Raw genomic sequence first — 19,709 nt, forward strand, 5'->3', positions numbered from 1 at the left:
GAAAAAAATGATGTTTTAAGTGTCGCTAGTTCAATTTTTTAAGTAAAATTAAGAAAACTATATTTTCAAAAGATTAAAAACAAAAAATTTAATGAAAACATTAAAGGTGGTTCGGGGTGACATATTAATGTTTTAGGAAGGTTTTGAAAGCAACTAAAACATCCTCTAACTTGTGGTTATCCGGTAATTAAAATATTTTGCTAAATCTTTTAAAGAAGGCTAATGAAGAAGTAAAAAAAAATATAAAAAATGACTTAAAGGGGAAAGGTTAAAATTAAAATACTACTTTAAGTAAAAACATTTTGCAAATTATTCTTGAAAGTCAAGTAGAAAAATATTTACTTAATTTTAAATAGTTAATTCAAAATGGTTATGTTTTGGGGAATTTGAATTAGGAAAAAAACTTTAAAATTAACTAACACATAAGTGAAAATAAAAACAATTGAATGAATATAGAACAACTAAAATAAAGAGAGAGAAAGTTTTAGTCCCAAGTCTAATTTTTCTGTCCGTCTAGGCCAGTACTTGGGCCTAATTTTTGCACCTGTCCCAAGACTAACAAAAATCTATCAAAGATAAGTGGGCTTTTGGCCCTATTCCCTATCCTAAAACTAATAGAATTATACTAAAAATATATGGGGCTTTGGCCCAATTACAACACAAATACAAAACTTGAACTTAAGGAGGGCTTTTGGCCCATTTTTGCTGCGTTTATACATCGTATAAAGTGAGTGTATATCACCCCATATCTCACGTATGTTGCTGTATACATCGTGTATACAACCCTTCTTGGGCTCTTGAACACCTGTATATTGACTTTCGGGGACCTGTTCTTCAATTCCACTGTCGGGTGATTCAATAAAAATAAATTGGGCCTCTATGGCCCAATCAGCGAATGGCAAGAGATGCGATGGAGTCCATGAACACTCGGACAAATTTACATACGATAAAACAGGAAAGAAAAGAAAATTAATAAGTAACTATGGAAAAGCTACTCTAAATCACAATTCTTAAGTGACTTAAACAAAAGAAACTAACACATTTTATCACCGGTTAAATAGCATCTAAAATTCACACATTTGACACTCAAAGAAGTTATAGTCCAAAATATGCATTTAAGCTAATGAAGTAAGGTGATCTTAGGTGAAATACGACCCAATTAAACCATGTATTCAAAAGAACTCTTTAAAAAACAATATAAGTGCAACATTACAAAGATAAAGATAGATGGAAAATTGATTAGGCATAAATTCTTTCTTTTAATAAACATAAACATATTTGTCACAAGGAATTACCTTAACAGTGTTACAATTCAAGCCAGAAGGGAGTTAATTGTCAACAAGCACGCACCAATAAAGGAAATACCTCTAGTTCTTCTATTTTACACAAAAACACATGATTAATTCAAGAAGAGCTCATTCAAGATTGCTAAACTAAGAGGAGTAAAGCTCTACTCAAAGTATGAGAAATCGTCAAATTGTATACCAACAAATTTATTAGTTATACCTCAAAACCATCAGCCACAATGACATTAAATAATGACAACAAAATAGAGAGGTAAATTTGGAAAGGGGCTGGCTGGCAGTACATAGCTCTAAGACAAGTGAATAAAAAGCTACATCTTAATAAACAAACCAACATATTGGGATAAAGATAATAATTAAAAGAGATATTTACATGACCACTAGAGATATTATTAAACAAGCTAAATTATCTGAGGAAAATCAGTAAGGCATATTACTTAAAGCTAAATTATCAACAAAATCGAAACAAAATGATGGGAGCATGCTAGGCATATATTAACAGTAGATATTATATTTATATAGGCTCAATTTAAGAGGTAAGAATACAGAACTTCAAATGAATCGCAAGGGGTAAAATTAGATTTAGATGGCAAAATTCGAAGCAAAGCTAGACTAAAAAAATATCGAAAAAATGTTCGAAACAAGGTGATATAAATCGTAACAGAAAAGGCGAGTAGATGAATGAGAGTTAAGCAAAATATGAGACTTAAAACAACCACGAACTTAAGACAAAATACAACCTAAAATTCGAGCTTGTAACAACAAAATCATGACCAGATTGTAATCAAGGAAGAGGAAAATTTAATTACAATACTACAACAGACAAAGGGTAATAACACAACTGGACACGAGGGAGTTTCAGATTGAGCAATAACAGAGATCAAGACATATCCTCGAGCAGGAGAGAAAGTAAGCATGTATTCCGAATCATTCAAATAAGCAGCAATATTGCAGACTTCATTGGAACCTAAAGACTACATATAAGTATTTCTATTGGCCTAATAATTACTCATGAATAAACTCGCAAGTACGACGTCATTATATATCAAAAATCATCACTTCAGAAATCAGAAATTATATTAGAATCAATGTAATGCAGGTTACATACTTATTTCCGATTAGATATTATTTGACTACAAGCCACATTGGATTAAAGAACTCCAAGCAGAAACATATAAGATGAGTTGTATGACTGCATGATCATTAGCATTGTAGATTTCGTAACGCAGAAGACAATTAAACTATTAACAACACTCATATCTCAAGCATACACACAAAAACATGTTTCAAACTTCAACAATCTAAAAACACCCAACTTGAAACAGATCAATCTATCATTAAACAACAGTAATAAGTCTACAGAAAGAAACTTGAGCAACTGAAAAGAAAGAGATCGACCCTAAAAGCTTTCGAAAACCAACTAAAATGAATAAGAACCAAAATAAGTTTACCTTTTCGGGGGCAGTGAACTGAGAACAACAAGCTAGCAGCCACGATCCTTCCACCACGAAAGAGAAACAACGAACACGAAATCTGGGCAAAATTTTCAAATTTCTAGGGTTGTTTTGGGGAAAAAAAGGAAGAGGGTATTTTCGGATAAGAGTTAGAACAATTTGAATTCCAAATCCTATATGAAAAAATGAGGGAATATCCTCCCAGAATTCTCACAAATTCGAATCGATTGGACGCTGCGTATGAATCCATTGTCCTTGCCATGCTACGACATTGGATGAAAATGCCGCTGTTATCGGCGCTGGAACAGTACTATTGGAGAGGGACGTTAAGGAAGAAGACAAGAATCCTACTATGTACGCGTCCAAAGTGAACCTGCAGCTTTTCATTTGCCTCCGTGAGTTGGAATCGATTGGAATTGTTGACACCGCTAGAATTGACGCGTAATGTTGTCGATATGAACATTGGAGCGGGATGCCGTGTCCTTTTATGTGTAATTTGACGCTGTCGTTGTTGTTTTCACGCTGCTGATGTGAATGAAAAGAAAGATTGGGCCGGGTCGGAGAGAAAAGAGTTGGGTTATTGAAATTGGGCTGAGATTAATTGGGTTGGGGATATCTTTGAAAAGGGAAAGGCTGGGTCGGCTGGAAATGTTGTTAAAAGGCTGAAAGAATTGGGAATGGGTCTAAGATTAAGGTCTCTTTATGAGTTTAAAGTAAGGTAAAGCCAAATGAATTAACAATTTGACCAAATCGAATTGCAAATGGCCAATCGAAATTACTAATTTAGCCAAATTGAATTTAACTTGCAAATTCAGCTAAAATCTAGATAAGATGAGTTAACTAATTAATTAACAAGCTTCTTAATTTTAATGACATATAATAATTAATTTAATTATAAAATAATTAATTTAGTTACAAATTAATTAACTCAAAATTATAACTATGACTTAAACCAAACTAAACTAATAAAAATATTTTCGAATATTTATAATTTATACTAATTATATATATAATTATATGAAATATATTTATTACTTAAAAACTATAAAAACCGACTGAAATTGCTTATAATAGCCTTGAAAAATATTTGAATTTTATAAAGCTAATTATTTTAAATCATTTGAAAATTAAGAAGCTCGAAAACTAATGCATATCGTGGAGGGTCAAAATTGGGTGTCAACATCAGGCGTTCTTGGGGAGTAGGCCCTCCTTGGGTCAGGCATCCTCGGGGAGGTCAGGTATCATCTGGTCAGGCATTCTCGGGTCAGGCCTACTCGAGTCAGGAATACTTGGGTCATGCGTCCTCGGAGAGGTCAGGTATCCTCTGGTCAAGAGTTCTCGGGTCAGGCCTTTTCAAGTCAGACATCCTCCGGTCAGACATTCTCGGGTCAAACATCCTCGGGTCAGGCGTTCTCGGGTTAGGCATCCTCGGGTCAGGCGTTCTCAGGTCAGGCATCCTCGGGTCAGGCCATCCTCGGGTCAGGCGTTCTCAGGTCAGGCATCCTCAGGTCAGGCGTCCTTGGGTCAGGCATCATCGGGTCAGGCTTCCACGGGTCAGGCATCATCGGGGTCAAGCGTCCTCGGGTCAGGCATCTTCGGGTCAGGCGTTCTTGAGGAGTAGGCCCTCCTTGGGTTAGGCATCTTCGGGTCAGGCGTTCTCAGGGAGTAGTCCCCCCTCGGGTCAGGTGTTCTCGGGGAGTAGGAACTCGAACTTGAAAAATTCAAATTTTATCAATATAATTTGATCTGATATTTGGAAAACTTGAATCAATTGGATGATGCTTCCAAAACAACGTAAAACACATTAAAAAAAAAGACCTAACTCACAAATAGATCATTGTTTTACGTTTAAAAATGAAATAGAGACTTTAATTTCAAAAAATAAATTTAACATTTTAAAGAAAAATTGATTTACAAAGAGCTGCCTTTTAGTTTGTCCCCTAACGTGCGGTTGACCTGCGACTTGACTAAATATTTGACTTTTGACCAAATTTGAAAATTAATAAAATAAAGAAAAATCATTTTTCATGTACTTAAAAGGAAATAAACTTAAAATAATTCTTAAGAAAATAATTATTTACATTGACAAACAACATAAATAAATAAAGCATAAATATTTCAATTTAAACATAAAAAAGAAGAAACGACTATCTTTTGGAAATTAAATTAAATTAAACCAAATTGAAAACAAAGGTTAGAGTTAAAAAAATAATCAAATATACAATAATAGATAAATTTCAAAATTATCAAAAATACCCCAAAAAAAGGCCTATTGGGCCCAAAATCAGAAGTCTGTTTGCCTGGGCTGATTTTTGGCCTAACTGTTGCTATGGATAAATCTGGGCTTTGTCCCAAACCTTCCCTATTTTCTAATAAAATCTTGCTATAATAAAAATTAGGAAACTTTCACATATAGCCACTCAAAAATAACCTAATTACTCTCTATAGCTATAGTTTAATAATTACAATTCGTAGCTGCATGTTATATGGAGGAGAGAGGCGAGCGAGACTGGGAGAGAGAGGGGGCAAAATGTGGGAGAAATGTGAATTGTATATGTATATAGGTTAGATAATTGTATATTATACATATGTATTTGTATATATGGCAAGCGAGATTGGGAGAGGGAGGAGAGAGGAGAGCGAGATTGGGAGAGAGTTGGAGAGAGGTGAATTGTATATGTATATAGGTTAGATAATTGTATATTATACATATGTATTTGTATATTCTGGCGAATTATACATATACAAACGTGGCTAATTATACAAACTCGAAGTCAGCCCGCGTTATTAATGTATAATGTTAGTCGTGAGTGGTAATTATAGCAAACTATAGCTATGATGAGTAATTAAGTAGTATAAGTTTGCTTAACCGCGTAATTTTCCCTTAAATTTGGGCTTTTGGCCCATTTCTGCTGCTGAAATATTGTGTATACACCAAGTGTATATTATTGTATTTGTATACCTATGTATACAACCTAATTCATCTTTCAAACACCTGTATTCTCGCCTCAGCCCTGTATTTCGATACTCTGGACATGTATATCACTGTATACTGAGTGTATACAGTCCATTTTTGAACTTTCCGAGACTTGTATCAGCTTCTTTTTCACCTTCGAACATTATGAGGCTGACTTGATACCCTTGCAGGGAGATGATGAAAAGAGTCTGACTTAGACTCCGCAAAACGTCGCATGCAATACATGGAAGTAAGGATTAATACACGACAAAGATGATGAGTCAACAAACAACAAAGCTTCAATCTCCTTAAACCAATGCAAAATTATGTTTTCATACAAAAGCATATGAAATAAAAGACTCTACTAATCAAAACAAGAATGAAAAGAAAATAACTCCTTGAAATTTTAAACATGACAAACAACAAGTAATAGCTAGGCACATTTAATCAGAGAAGCAGACAAAACCAAACTTGATCAAATCCCAAAATGATGCAATCTAATCACATGCTTTTTAAGAGAACTAAAACAAAATCGATACACAATAAAACTGGACCATTAACAATTCATGAGGGACTAAAGAATCAACATGCTATACGAGAAAAACAAACAGAGTACTAATCATAGACTAAAATTATAAAAAAACACTAAAATTACTTTAATATTTTTTTTTTCAATCTTATAAAAACTAATTATTTCAAATCGTTTGGGATTGAAGAGACTCGATGATTAATTTATATTGTAGAGAGCCAAAAGTGGGTGTCAACACATATTATTTTTAATCAAGCTATCTTATTGGATAACTCATGAATTCTATTGAATTATCATGACTTTGTGTTATCAACATTCAACTTATTTTGTTAATTAATTTGTTCACATATCCTATCATATTGATATGATTTATTAATGTTGGTCAACAAGGTGTTATTCAAAGAGAAAATACATAAAAATCCCCCTAAACTTGACAGCAAAACTTACTTTAGTACTTTAACTAAACAGACGTTCAAATATCCCTCTTAACAATTCCGAATTGGTTAAATATCACCCTAAGAACTGACGTGGCAAAGTGAGTGTATTCACATTCCTCAAAGCGCGTGAAATAATAAAAATAAAAAAATTGAAAGGTAAAATCATACACATGACATTTTTTTTATTGGCCAATATATAACTAATAATTTTTTTTTAAAATTTATAAGTTAAAGTTAAAGAAAAAGTGAAATTTCTTGTTTAGAAGTAAATGAAATTTGTGGGTTCAATTATTATTTTTTTAAAAAAGTATTTAATCTTTTTGTTCTCTCTTTATTTTGTTATCTTCCCCAAATGTCTTCTTCCCCATTGAAGCACTCCTTATACCTTTCTTCTCCCATATTAAAATTTTTCCTTCATCTTCATCCCTCACCTCACCTTTCCTTCACTAATCACAAAACCCAACACCTAATTCATATTATTAAATGTAAACTTTATTGAATTTTAAGTAACCAATTTTGAATCCAATTAGTTGTGATGCAAAAAATGTGGGTCTATCAACTTTCTTACACAACCTTCATTTTTCATTTGAGTTGTTAAGCAAAAAATAACTTTCACAAAATATTATTCTCCAAGGGGCAGATTTGTGGGAGAGAGAGGGTTCGAAGAAGAAAAAGTAAGTATGCTATTTTTAATTTTTTTTTTTATGAATGTTGAAGAAGAAAACAACTATTGAAGGCTGTAAATTTGGGAAAAAAAGAAGAAGTTAGTGTAGGTTGAAAATGGTGAAAATCAAGAAAGAGAAAGAGTAGGGGGGGGGGGGTAGAAGAGAAGGGGTGGAAGAAGATGGGGCAATTTTGATTTTAAAATGTATTTTAAATTAATTGATTAGTGTAATAAATTTTAAGAAAATGGTTAAGAGAAAAGGTGAATAAGCAAAAAAAAGATTGAAAATTAATGACGTGGTGCTTACATGGTTATGATGTGACAGGTGAGAGTGGTATTCTATTCTCAGGGTTGTATTTATTTGTTTTTGATAGAAATAGAGTAATTATATAAAAAGCTTAAAGGTGAAGCACACGGACTTCATTGTTCATTACATAGTTTGAAATAGGGGGATTCTCCGTTGTCTCGTTGGGACTAGTTACTACTACCATTCTATCAAAATAAAGCCCATTCTTGTCAGCTTCCCATGCTTTGAAGGCATAATGTGGTGGGGCTTCCAAAATCTGCATCCTCCCGCTGTTGGATTGTATTGTCCTACCCATTTTAGCCAGTATGTCCGCCACCTTGTTCTACTCCCTGAATGTGTGGAGTGGTTTTGGTATTCCCCTGCTGCATTAGTGACCTGCATTCAGATATAATGTTAGTGTATTGCGAATGGTCATGCTCCAGTAGTGCTATCGCTGTGGAGGAGTCAGTATTTAGAGTTGTATTTAATTCACTTCAAAGATGTTAATGGGGATATTAAAAGCCTGTGTAGTTTAAGTGCTAAAGTAAGTTGTACTGCCAAGTTTAGGGGGGAGTTTTATGTATTTTCTCTTCTTCAAACTTACAATGATTTCTCTTCTTCAACACTTTCTACTGATCACCAACAATACAATTTTCAGTTTTTTTAAAGCAAAAATCACTAAATTGGTGTTTGAGCTAAAAAAATTTAGGGGTCATAATACATTTACTTGCTCAATTTAAATGAATTTTAGCCGTTAGTCAAATATAAAAAAATTATACACCATTTATGTATATTATACGTTAATTTAGAATATATATATAAATTTGTATTTAATAACTATTAACATATCAACTATTCGATACATAAAACTTCAAACTCTTTAAAAAAAAAAACCAATAAAAAAGACAAAAGGATAACAACAAAATACAATAATTGACCGGTCCTTGTTGAGCATGGCCAGTGGCCACAAGTGTAAACATCCAGGGCCCAACTGATCATGATAAGCCTAGAAGGTTGGTTACTCTTACGAAGATATTTATTTTGTGCCTCACATAAATAATACAAATAATAGGATTTTTAATTTATTCTTTTTACATTGATGAATCAAAAGTGTAAGATTTGAATTCACTAATTTGTGAAATAAAAAAAAAATCTTACTTAAGTTACGGCATTTTTCCAGGCAGAAAATGAAGTCTTTTTCATTCTCACTAATTATTGAATCGATGTCTCAATGTGATACAATTCTTTTCATTTAAGATAATTAATGTCACATGCGGTGGCTATTTAATCGTTGTGCTAAAGTTGTTAGGATAAAAGGAGTAGTTAATGTGTCGTTTTCATATTTAAAGAGAGATTTTTAGTTTGGATAATAAAACTCATACACACCACAAAAAAACATATAATTAAAGATTCATCATTATTAATTTCTCATAACTTGGTCGGAATCGAGGAAAATACACCGGTACAAAACGCAAAAAACATGTCGATAGGAGTAATTAATTATAGGTTTGATGAAATTTAGTATCCTTCTGGCTTGTAGGCAATGAAACTGATGCACTGCACTTGACGAACGTTGTCGAATCCGATAATACGGATCCAGGCCTGTGGGTACGCATTCTTGGCCTCTTGAACCTCAGCCAACACCTGGGTTGCGTCAGTGCACCCAAACATAGGCAACTTCCACATGGTCCAGTATCTACCATCGTAGTATCCTGGTGAGCTGTTGTGCTCACGGTACACAAATCCGTGCTGTACACAACAATATAACATACATTTATTTTCTCCTTCAACAAATTAAATTACACATGTAAAAGTATGTAGGAGATATTGACCTCAGTCTCGAATTCCAAGCAAGGAACCCATCCATTTTTCAAAAGGTACTCAACTTCCTTGAGCAATTGCTCATCGGACAAGTCAGGAAGGTATGACAATGTCTCGTATTTCTTCATGTTAATTGGTGGCCACACCTACATTAACACATTTATTTTATAAATAAACGACAACTAGTTAATTTAAATTTTATATATATATACTGATAATTATTATTTGAACCTGCATGCATCTAACACGTCCACCGTTGCTAGCAAGGGAAGTAATGTCAACGTTGTTGTTCTTCTTAGTAACGGGGAAAGACGCGGCGGATTTGAGTCCGGTGAAGGGTGCGACCATGCTAGCTTGAGCAACATTGCTACGGGTAGCAACGGCTGCTGAGGAGACAATTGAGGAAGCCATTACGTTACTACTTAGCTATAAAACGTTTTTTTTTTTTTTACTTCAAAGAAACTTGTTTTTTTTTTAAGATGCTTATTACACTGTGGCTTACTCCCTTTATATAATGATAAGGTGTTAGACGTTTTTTTTAATCTAACGGATAGAAACAAAGGAAACCTCATCTTAGATGAAGGGTGACCATTGGATTATGTGGCTGTTGATATTACAAAATTTAATGGCCACATGAAAGATAAGAAATTGGAGCTAAGTGTCTTTTATTTTAATAGACAAGAATAGAAGTGCCACGTGTCGGAAGATGGTGAATCTTATCTCATCCAGGATATGAATGTGTGATAGATAATGCATTGTTGGTTAATTTTTCTATGTATTGAGAGTGCAGTTTAGCCTCATGTTACAGTAGTAGTGGATGGACTTTGCAGTCTTTTTTATTGGACTTGGAAGAGACCATTCCTTACTACAGAAGGTCCAGACGTATTTTTCTGGATGCATCATTTTCATTTATGGCCACTGGCAGTTGTTTGAATTTTTTTAAAATTTAACTTATAAATACGGACAAATGACAATATGCCTTATAATGGATCCGGTTACTCTCTATTTCTCTTTTCTTCATTTTTCCCAAGTTCTTGCTTGGATGTGAGACACATGGCATATGCAAGAATTAATGACTAAAATTTGATTGATTAAAATAAGATTCTAATTGTTATAATATATTTAATAATAATAATAATTTTTGATACTTACTATCAGCATTCTATATAAATATCGTGAAAAACTGTAGCATCTTTGAATTAACTCAATTATCGCAAAATATTGTCGCAATTTTTTTTTGTGGCAATACTAAGAGAAAAATCGATTCCCACTAAATATCACTTTGTCGTAGTGTAACGAAGTCTTGCCTTTTATAAATGGTTATATACTTATATGTAATTATTATCTTTTAGGGATTGAAATGCCACATAAGAATACTACTTAATATGGTTAGTAATGTTCATGCTGATATTTCATTTATCGTTTGTCTGGTTTGTTGCATCAAATACTAACACATATATATTATATATCGTATAAATTTCTAAAAAATGTAATCCAATTGGAGTATACTGTACTAGAATATATAGGAATAGTACTAGTATATATTGTTAATGTCATGGTGAATATATAATAATACTGAATATAATGTATCACTCTATATAATTAATTATATAGGTATACCAAACAATAAATTATGTAGTATCAAAGCTAATACAAATATTATTTTCTCTAATATCTCCGGTCAAACTACCTCTTAGTGACTAAAAGTGTAATATCCTTTTACTTTGGGAGTACAATTAACTAATTCAATTTGTTTTGGTTGGAAGTATTGATGATTTTTGAAATTACCAACTTGATAGATAGACCAGTACTTGTTTCCTACAGAAGATGAATTGCTATTCTAAGTCTTTTCTATATTCGTCGACCAATCATTTGAAATTTAGACCATTTTTTGCCTATTGTTTTTTCTACTATACATGTTGAACTAAACTATTCGTTATGCTTGAAAGTTGAAAGCAAGTCTAATTACCTAACAACCAACAAGAAGTGCATTTTATGCTGACAAAATCTGTTTCCAATATTTCTCAGCAAAAGCATATATCTTATTATATTACCGGCAGTGAATTTCTCTTAGTGCAAAATTTGGACTAGATGACATTAAGTTGCATTATAATCTCTTTTGTTCTAAAGGCTGAAGGTCTCGTTTTTATTTTTATTTTAATATCATCCATCCAGGCTTTCACCTTCGGTGGTGATAGGGGATTCTGAAGAATTACAGAGCAGAGGATTCAATCAAAGAAGAACTTTTCTGTGTGTTGAATGATAATCTAATACAATACAAATAATGCCTACACTACTCTATTTATAGTGTATCTTAACTGTACAAGCTAGTTAGTCTAACTTAACTAGAGTTACCTTTAACTAACATTATAACAAACTTTTGTAACTAACTTTACTGTTACATTGATCACAATGCGTAACTTTTGATTCTCATATTCATAACACCCATCCTCAAGCTGATGGCTGAAAAATGTCTTTCATTCCCAGCTTGGACATAAGATGTGAGTGTGGAGCTTTCCATAAACCTTTTGTGAGCAGATCTGCCAGCTGATCTTTTGTGGATACATGATGTGTCTGAATCATTTTTTTAAGCAGTTTCTCTCTAACAAAATAGCAATCAATATCAAAATGCTTAGTTCGCTCATGAAAAATAGGGTTGGCTGCAATCTGAATTGCAGCCTTGCTGTCACAGAATAGATCAACTGGTTGTTTGATGGTTACTCCTAGTTCACTGTGTATGCCAATGAGCCAAGTAATTTCAGCTACTGCAGATGCCATACTCCTAAACTCAGCTTCTGCAGAACTTTTAGCAATTGTTTCTTGCTTCTTTGCCTTCCAAGATACAAGAGCATTTCCAAACTTCACTAAGTATCCAGTCACAGATCTTCTCGTTTGTAAGCAAGTACCCCAATCAGAGTCACAGTAAACAGTCAATTGATTAGAATCTTGTGAGGGCATAAACAAACCCAAACCTGGAGCTGACTTGATGTATTTGACTACTCTAAGTGTAGCTTCCATATGAGACTCTTTGGGTGCATGCATATATTGACTTAGAACTTGTACTGCAAAGGAGATATCTACCCTGGTCATAGTTAGATACAACAGTTTCCCTACAAGGCTTTGATATCTACCAATATCTTCCAAAGGTTTGTCACTTGATGTAGTGTTTGCCTCTTGTACATGTGAGTCATATTCAATAGAGGTTAGTCTGAGGTTTGGATCCAGTGGAGTGTTGACTGGCTTGGCACCACTTAGACCCATTTCTGAGACAAGTTCCAAGGCATACTTACGTTGGCTCATAATATAACCTTCTTTTGATCTGGCGAATTCAATTCCAAGGAAAAACTTCAATTCTCCTAGGTCTTTCATTTTGAATTTAAGTTGCAGATCATTCCCGGTCCTGTCAATCAGCTTCTTGCAGCTTCTAGTTATCAGAAGGTCATCAACATAAACAAGAATTATTATCAACTTTTTATTTTCACTTCTGGTAAATAGAGAATAGTCATAGTGGCTTTGAACAAATCCCAGCTGAAGTAATGCTTCTATTAGTTTAAAATTCCATTGCCTAGGTGTCTGCTTTAAACCATATAGTGACTTGTGTAATTTGCAGACTTTACCAGACTCCACCTGTCTGCAAAAGCCTGGAGGAACAACCGTATACATATCCTCAACCAGGTCACCTTGGAGAAATGCATTATGGACATCCATTTGGAACACAAGCCAGTGTTTAGCAGAGGCCACAGCTAGAACAGACCGCACAGTAACCATCTTAGCAACATGGGAGAAAGTTTCAGAATAATCCAAGCCTTCTTTCTGATTGAACCCCTTTGCAACAAGTCTAGCCTAGTATCTTTCAACAGCACCAGATGCAAGATATTTCACCTTAAACACCCATTTACAGCCAATTGGATGTTTATCAGAAGGAAGATCAGTGATAGACCAGGTATGATTCTCTTCCAAGGCTTTGATCTTAGCTTGCATAGCTACGACCCACAAAGGATTAAGAGCAGCCTTATGGAAGACTTAGGCTTAAGGATGCTGGAATATGCAGCTAAGGCTAAGCCATAAAGTGGATACAAATGGCGATAGCTGACATGATTGGATAAAGGATAAAGACAAGTGGACTTAGGCTGAGTAGTAACATAGTCATGAAGCCAAATTGGAGGTTTGGAATTTCTAGAGGATCTTCTTAAGGGAACAGTTGCAGACATATCAGATGCATAGGCAGGAGAAAAGGGACATTCAGATACTATAGAAGCTGGACAAAGAGAAGAATAAAGAGTAGCAATGGGAGGAACTGGAGTGGACTTAGTAAAGGACTCTGTAAACTGAAAGATAGGAAACAAAGGAGGACATGAGGAAGTGGTTTGAGTAAAGAGAAATATGTCCTCTTTGAAAACTACATCTCTGGACACTAAGAACTCTTAAGTATGAAGAGAAAACAATTTGTACCCTTTTTGTAATGTAGAATACCCCAAGAACACAGTAGGGAAAGCTCTGGGAGTAAACTTGTCAACCTTTCTGACTTCAGAAGCAAAAGCAAGACACGCAAAGACTCGAAGATGATCAAGAGAAAGAGATCTAAGATAAAGCAACTCATAAGATGTCTTGTTGTGTAAAATAGATGAAGGCAATCTGTTGATCAAATAGACACTAGTAAGAGCACACTCACCCCAAAATTTAAGAGGCATGCTAGATTGAAACCTCAAGGCTCTAGCAACATTAAGTATATGTCTATGTTTCCTTTCAACAACTCCATTTTGTTGAGGGGTATATATGCATGAACTTTGGTGTAAAATACCTAGAGACTCCAGGAGAACAGTCATTTGGGAATTAAAAAACTCACAGCCATTATCTGTCGTTAATATTTTGACTAAGGAAGAGAAAACATTTGCAACCATAATAAGAAAATTTTTGAGTGCAACTATGACCTCAGATTTGGAGGGAAGCAAAACTATCCAGGTATACCTTGAGTAGTCATCTACTAAGGTTAAAAAATACCTGTTATTATCATGAGTTGGAACTCTATAGGGACCCCATACATCAGCGTGTAAAAGTTGAAAGCAAGCAGTAGTAGAAGTAGCACTTAAAGGAAAAGATAGTCTTGATTGTTTAGCTAAAGGGCATACAGTATAAGGTGCATCAGTAGTAGGATGCAACTGTTGCAAAGAACTAAATTGTCTAAGAGTATTAAAAGGTACATGACCTAGGCATTTATGCCACAATGATAGACTTATTCTAGATGAATGTAAAGAAGGTACAAGACAAGACTTAGAAACTGCAATAGCTTGATCTTTAGGTGAACTCAATTCTGCTCCTTGAGAATGCAAATGACAGTCAGCAGTAATCACATACATGTCATTCTCCAACTTGCCAATCCCCCTCACTTTTCCATTGGAGAGGTCCTGGAAAATGCAGAAATTAGGATAGAACATAACACTGCATTTCAACTCCTTTGTTAGTCTAGGAACAGATAATAAGTTGTATTGAAAAGTAGGAACATGAAGCATATTAGTGATCTCAGCCCCTCCTAAGATCTGAGATGAGCCAATATGACTAACTGGTGCAAGATTGCCAGTAGGAAGATACATTTTTCCTTCGTGAGACTCAGACAAGGTAGTATAGTGATTGAGCATACGCAGACTATGAACCATATGTTTGGAAGCTCCTGAATCAAATATCCACTTGGAAGTAGGAAACAAACCTGATGTACCTGAGGTAGACACAAGAGCATCAGCGGTAGTCTTCCCATTTCCCTGATCTAGCAATTGCAGGATCCGCATGTACTGCTGGTGGGAGAAATGAGGATGTTGTGGCTGTGAAGTTGCATGAGGTTGAAACTGTTGATGCTGCAGGTTAGTCATAAATGCATGAGAGACACCAGTATTGCTAACACCTGATGGAGATCTGCTTGAGAGGCTACTAGGACCAGAACTAGCAGCAGCAAAACTAGTTGTGCTAGTTGAACCAGGACTGATTTTCTTCTTACCTTTCCAGTCAGATGGATAACCATGAAGTTTGTAGCAGTGATCCCTTGTGTGACCTTTCCAATTACAGTAATCACAAAACAATAACTGTTAAATGGCTTCTTAGGTCTGGAAGTAGATCCAGTAGTACCAGGACCACCAGATCCCGATCCTCTGGAGCCTGAGTAGGTATGATTACTGCCACTAAAGAAGGCTAGAGCCTCTTGTATCCATGGTTAGAAGGCATCTCAACAACAGTATTTGCCTTACCAAGGATCCTCTGACTCTCTTCTACAATCACTAGTGAATAGGCTTTGTTCACACTGGGAACATGATCCATCATCATAATTTGGCTTCTACATTGGTTGTAAGACTCATTGAGACCTATGAGAAACTGCATAAGCCTTTGATACTCAAAATGAATTGCATAAGTCTTTGAAACTAAACAGTCACACCCAGGACAGGGCATGAGAGAATCAAACTCCATCCAAAGCTCTTTAAACCTGGAGAAATAGATGGAAACAAACAATATTCCTTGAGTGAGTGTAGCAATCTCCTTATGTAGATAGAATATACGTGATCCATCAACCTTATCAAACCTTTCCTTCAGGTCATTCCAAACTTGTTGAGCACTATTAGCATAAACTATCCCACTGAGAAGTTCTCGACTAACAGAAATCATGATCCATGAAAGGACAATTGCATTACATTTCTCCCACATATTATGGAAGGAAGCTTGAAACTTCTCTTTAGAACTAGATCCATCCACAAATCCTATTTTACATTTGCCTAGCAGACCTATCTTCATAGACCTGCTCCACAAAGAATAGTTTTCAGATCCAATTAATTGAGTAGAGACCAGTGAACTACCTGGAGTGTCACACGCTTGAAGAAACAAAGGATGATGTGAATCAACTATGGCTTCTCTACCACCAGCTGAAGGAGTAAGAGTGTCAGGATTGGAGCCTTCACCTATCGTCATTGATGAAGATCTTCACTGAATCAGGAGCAACAAACGAAGTAAAAACAGGACTGCTTCTAAGATAATGCAGACTCTGTTGGAGAGCCTTTCGTGTGCACTGCAAGCAGAAGAGTTTAACAACCTAATTTGCGGAATACATCAGGAGAGCATCCATGGCTCTGATACCATGAAGAATTATAGAGCAGATGATTCAATCAAAGAAGAAGAACTTTTCACTGTATTGAATGATAATCTGATACAATACAAATAATGCCTACACTACTCTATTTATAGTGTATCTTAACTGTACAAGCTAGTTAGTCTAAATTAACTAGAGTTACCTTTAACTAACATTATAACAAACTTTTGTAACTAACATTTTGTAACTAGCTTTACTGTTACATTGATAACAATGCGTAACTTTTGATTCTCATATTCATAACAGATTCGGCATCGACCCCCATTGTGTTTATTTAAAGAAAAATAAAGTACATTGGACGAGTTGAAGTACCAAAACCTCCGAGATCAATATTGATCGAAGACCTATACAAAACTAAAAGAATGCATTAATGGAGTATGGTTTGGTTGATGGGAAAGTTCAGGCAGGAGCAGGACATTCAATATAAATCTTTTTGATCCATTATGGGACTGCTGAAATCGAACAATTTGTTATAATTGTTGTCAATCTGTGTTTAAAACAGAATTTCTGATTCCAATAAACTTTGCAGAAACACGAAGTAATCAAAGTTTTAATGAACTAGTAAAAATAGAAGAACAGAAATTAATTTAGAACAACTAAAATCTGAAAAACATACTAGAATCTGGAAAAAGACAGAACGGAAAAGATCAAGCCCACTGACTGCACAGTGCCCCCTTAAAGAAATTATTCCCCTCTAGTATTTGAGGTTTGATTTGGAATATGTCCTCCCAGGATAGAATGATCTCAATCACCAGTGTATTGATACCCAAAACTCTGGTATCATCGAACCACTCAATAACAGTAAAGTATATGAAGAAACTTTGTGCAGAAGAAGAAGAAGAAATCAGAAAAAATCGTAATTAATAAATCTGAAGAATCAACCCTTTCAGAATCCACACGACCATTCACGAAAGTTTGCAACCTTTCAAACGGTCATGACTGTTCATGAAAGTTGCAACCTTTTAGAACAGTCACTTCCAACGGCGGGAAATTTAAATAAAACGGAAAAGAATTTAAATAAAATGGGTCGCGCGCGGATCCGAGTCAGGTCGGTCAATTAACTGAATAGCCGAAACATTTTGGTTAATTAACTAATTAATTGAAACATTTTGACGTTTTGGCCATTTAATTTAATTTAATTAATTAAATAAATAATTTAAACAAACTTTGTCGCCGAAGCCGAGCGAGCGAGCGACGACGACGACGGTGCGAAGGGGTCCCTCTTTCCAACCCTTTTAACAATTAATAGGAGTGTTTCTATATTTAAACTCTTTTATTTTTCTTTCCACCACCGATGAGGGAGAAATGCCTTTTCACTAAAGCATAAAAGGACTTTTCAAGTTTCCAATTCTTCAAGTTCCCAACTTTTCAAGTTCCTCTCTTTTCATCTTCCCTCCATTTCCCATTAACTCTTGCTACATATTCAAAACTAGTTTGATAATTAATAACAAAATGAGAACAAAAATAACTTATAAAATAAAACATTGTGTGGTGGCAAGTCATTGCTTTGAAAGCAATTTTTGCTAATGTAGGATAATTATTTGAAAATATAAATCAACTTTTTCTCTCTTATAAATTTATAAAATATAACTTTTATACGTCTGCGGCTGTTTGTGCCAATTGTCAATTGAAAGTTGTAACCCTTGTTGTCCTGAAAGTGCCTAATTTGCCATATATGATGAGGTGAAGTTCACAAATAGCTATTTATAGAAGTCATATCTAAAGAATAATCAAAATAGGAAAAATTAGCAAACTAGTCATAATCCCTAATATAATTATAAAAAATATCTACACTTAAAAATAATTATTAAAAATGTCAATATGTCAATATTTTAGAAGATTAATTGTATCCTAATATAATTAATTTCTTTTCCTTTTATTTCTCAAATCATGCTCAAGTTAGACCCTTTTTTACTCCCTCATCCGTAAAATAAAAATAATTATACCCCCATTACCCACTTACCTCTCTTTCTAGGTTTTACCCCAAATTGCTCATTTCTCTCTCTTTCCTTTTCACCATTGTTATCGCCTTTCCTTATTCAAGAAAATCAACTCTTCCAATTTCCTACACTTTGTTCAAGAAATCTCACAATTAATTCAAAAGATTTTTCAACCATGGATAAAGGTAAATTCGAAGTCAACAAGTATTTTGTGAGATGTCTTGTGATTTTGTTTTCACAATTATCAAGTATTTTGTATTTCGGATTTTTCGTCTTTGAATAATATTGTTTGATTTTTTTGTGAGGTTCTCATATTCACCAAGTATTTTATGAGATTTCCCTCTTCTATGTATTTCGAATTTTTCGTCTTTTAAACTCTATTGTTCAATTATTATTTTTGTGATTTTGTTTTCATATTTGAGATTTAATAGATTATAGTAATCTACATACATTAGCATTCATACATCATATATTGTTTGATTTTTTATACATTCATAATTAATAATTTCAAATTTTGTTTATAGGGTTACTAATATATGCACAAGTGAATACGGATTTGGATTTGAGTTTGATAAAAAAAAAAAATCAGAAAAAAAACAACATAGCAGACGAAGAAGAAGAAGAAAGAGAGATTGAGAGAAGAAAGTTGAATTGTATTCATACCAGGATTGTATTCATATTAATTTTTGTTTGTTAATTATTTTTGTTTTTCTCAGCATTTGTAATTTTATTAAGAACATTGTATTTCTTTTAAGTTTGTGGTCATTCAAGTACGTATGTCAAATTGATTCATATTTCTTAAGCATATATGTATTCTATTTTTTTCACAGCCAGTTTGTATTTTTTTTTAGAATATTGTATCATTCCTCAACAGATTGTATTATTTCCACTATGTATGCTAAATTTTTTTCCAGAATCTTGTATCTCTGTTTCTTTCATAGCCAACTTCTAATTTTTTTTAGAATATTGTATCATTCCTCAATAGATTGTATTATTTCCACCATGTATGCTAATTTTTTTTTTCAGAATCTTGTATCCTTTCATAAATCATATTCATATGTAATGATTAATTATATTGGGATACAATCAGTGATATTTTTATAATACAAATAAAAGAAAAATATATTTGGCAATCATGTAATACAATTTTGATCACTGGGATACGATTTGTAGTTTTCACTATGAAAGTAAA

General features: G+C 34.0%; 2 protein-coding genes across 2 annotated transcripts; both read right to left on the reverse strand.

Moving 5' to 3' along the window:
• Window positions 1-9,148: 9,148 nt before the first annotated feature.
• Window positions 9,149-9,862, reverse strand: RBCS1 (ribulose bisphosphate carboxylase small chain C, chloroplastic-like). Its single transcript, NM_001288315.1, is given in 3 exon segments — window positions 9,149-9,379; window positions 9,463-9,597; window positions 9,683-9,862. Coding segments are annotated over 3 exon segments (546 nt in total).
• Window positions 9,863-13,294: 3,432 nt separating this feature from the next.
• On the reverse strand, window positions 13,295-16,399 carry LOC107060565 (uncharacterized). The gene is made up of 6 exons (XM_015308579.1): window positions 15,688-16,399; window positions 14,713-15,494; window positions 14,453-14,610; window positions 13,936-14,086; window positions 13,546-13,779; window positions 13,295-13,462 (listed from the first exon to the last, which is right to left on the reverse strand). The coding sequence occupies exons 1-6, from the start codon at window positions 16,397-16,399 to the stop codon at window positions 13,295-13,297; spliced, it is 2,205 nt and encodes a 734-aa protein (XP_015164065.1).
• Between the last annotated feature and the right edge of the window lie 3,310 nt (window positions 16,400-19,709).

The sequence above is a fragment of the Solanum tuberosum genome, unplaced genomic scaffold, assembly GCF_000226075.1.
Source record: "Solanum tuberosum cultivar DM 1-3 516 R44 unplaced genomic scaffold, SolTub_3.0 scf00085, whole genome shotgun sequence".
Lineage (NCBI taxonomy): Eukaryota > Viridiplantae > Streptophyta > Magnoliopsida > Solanales > Solanaceae > Solanum > Solanum tuberosum.

What these genes read in the sequence shown, in the direction of transcription:
- LOC107060565 (XM_015308579.1), bottom strand. Translation starts at nt 16,399, where the DNA reads ATGACGATAGGTGAAGGCTCCAATCCTGACACTCTTACTCCTTCAGCT. An exon ending in AGAGAGTCAGAGGATCCTTG is followed by an intron (nt 15,495 to 15,687) that starts GTAAGGCAAATA and finishes GTAATTGGAAAG; the next exon opens with GTCACACAAGGGATCACTGC. An exon ending in CTCCCAGAGCTTTCCCTACT is followed by an intron (nt 13,780 to 13,935) that starts GTGTTCTTGGGG and finishes CCTATCTTTCAG; the next exon opens with TTTACAGAGTCCTTTACTAA.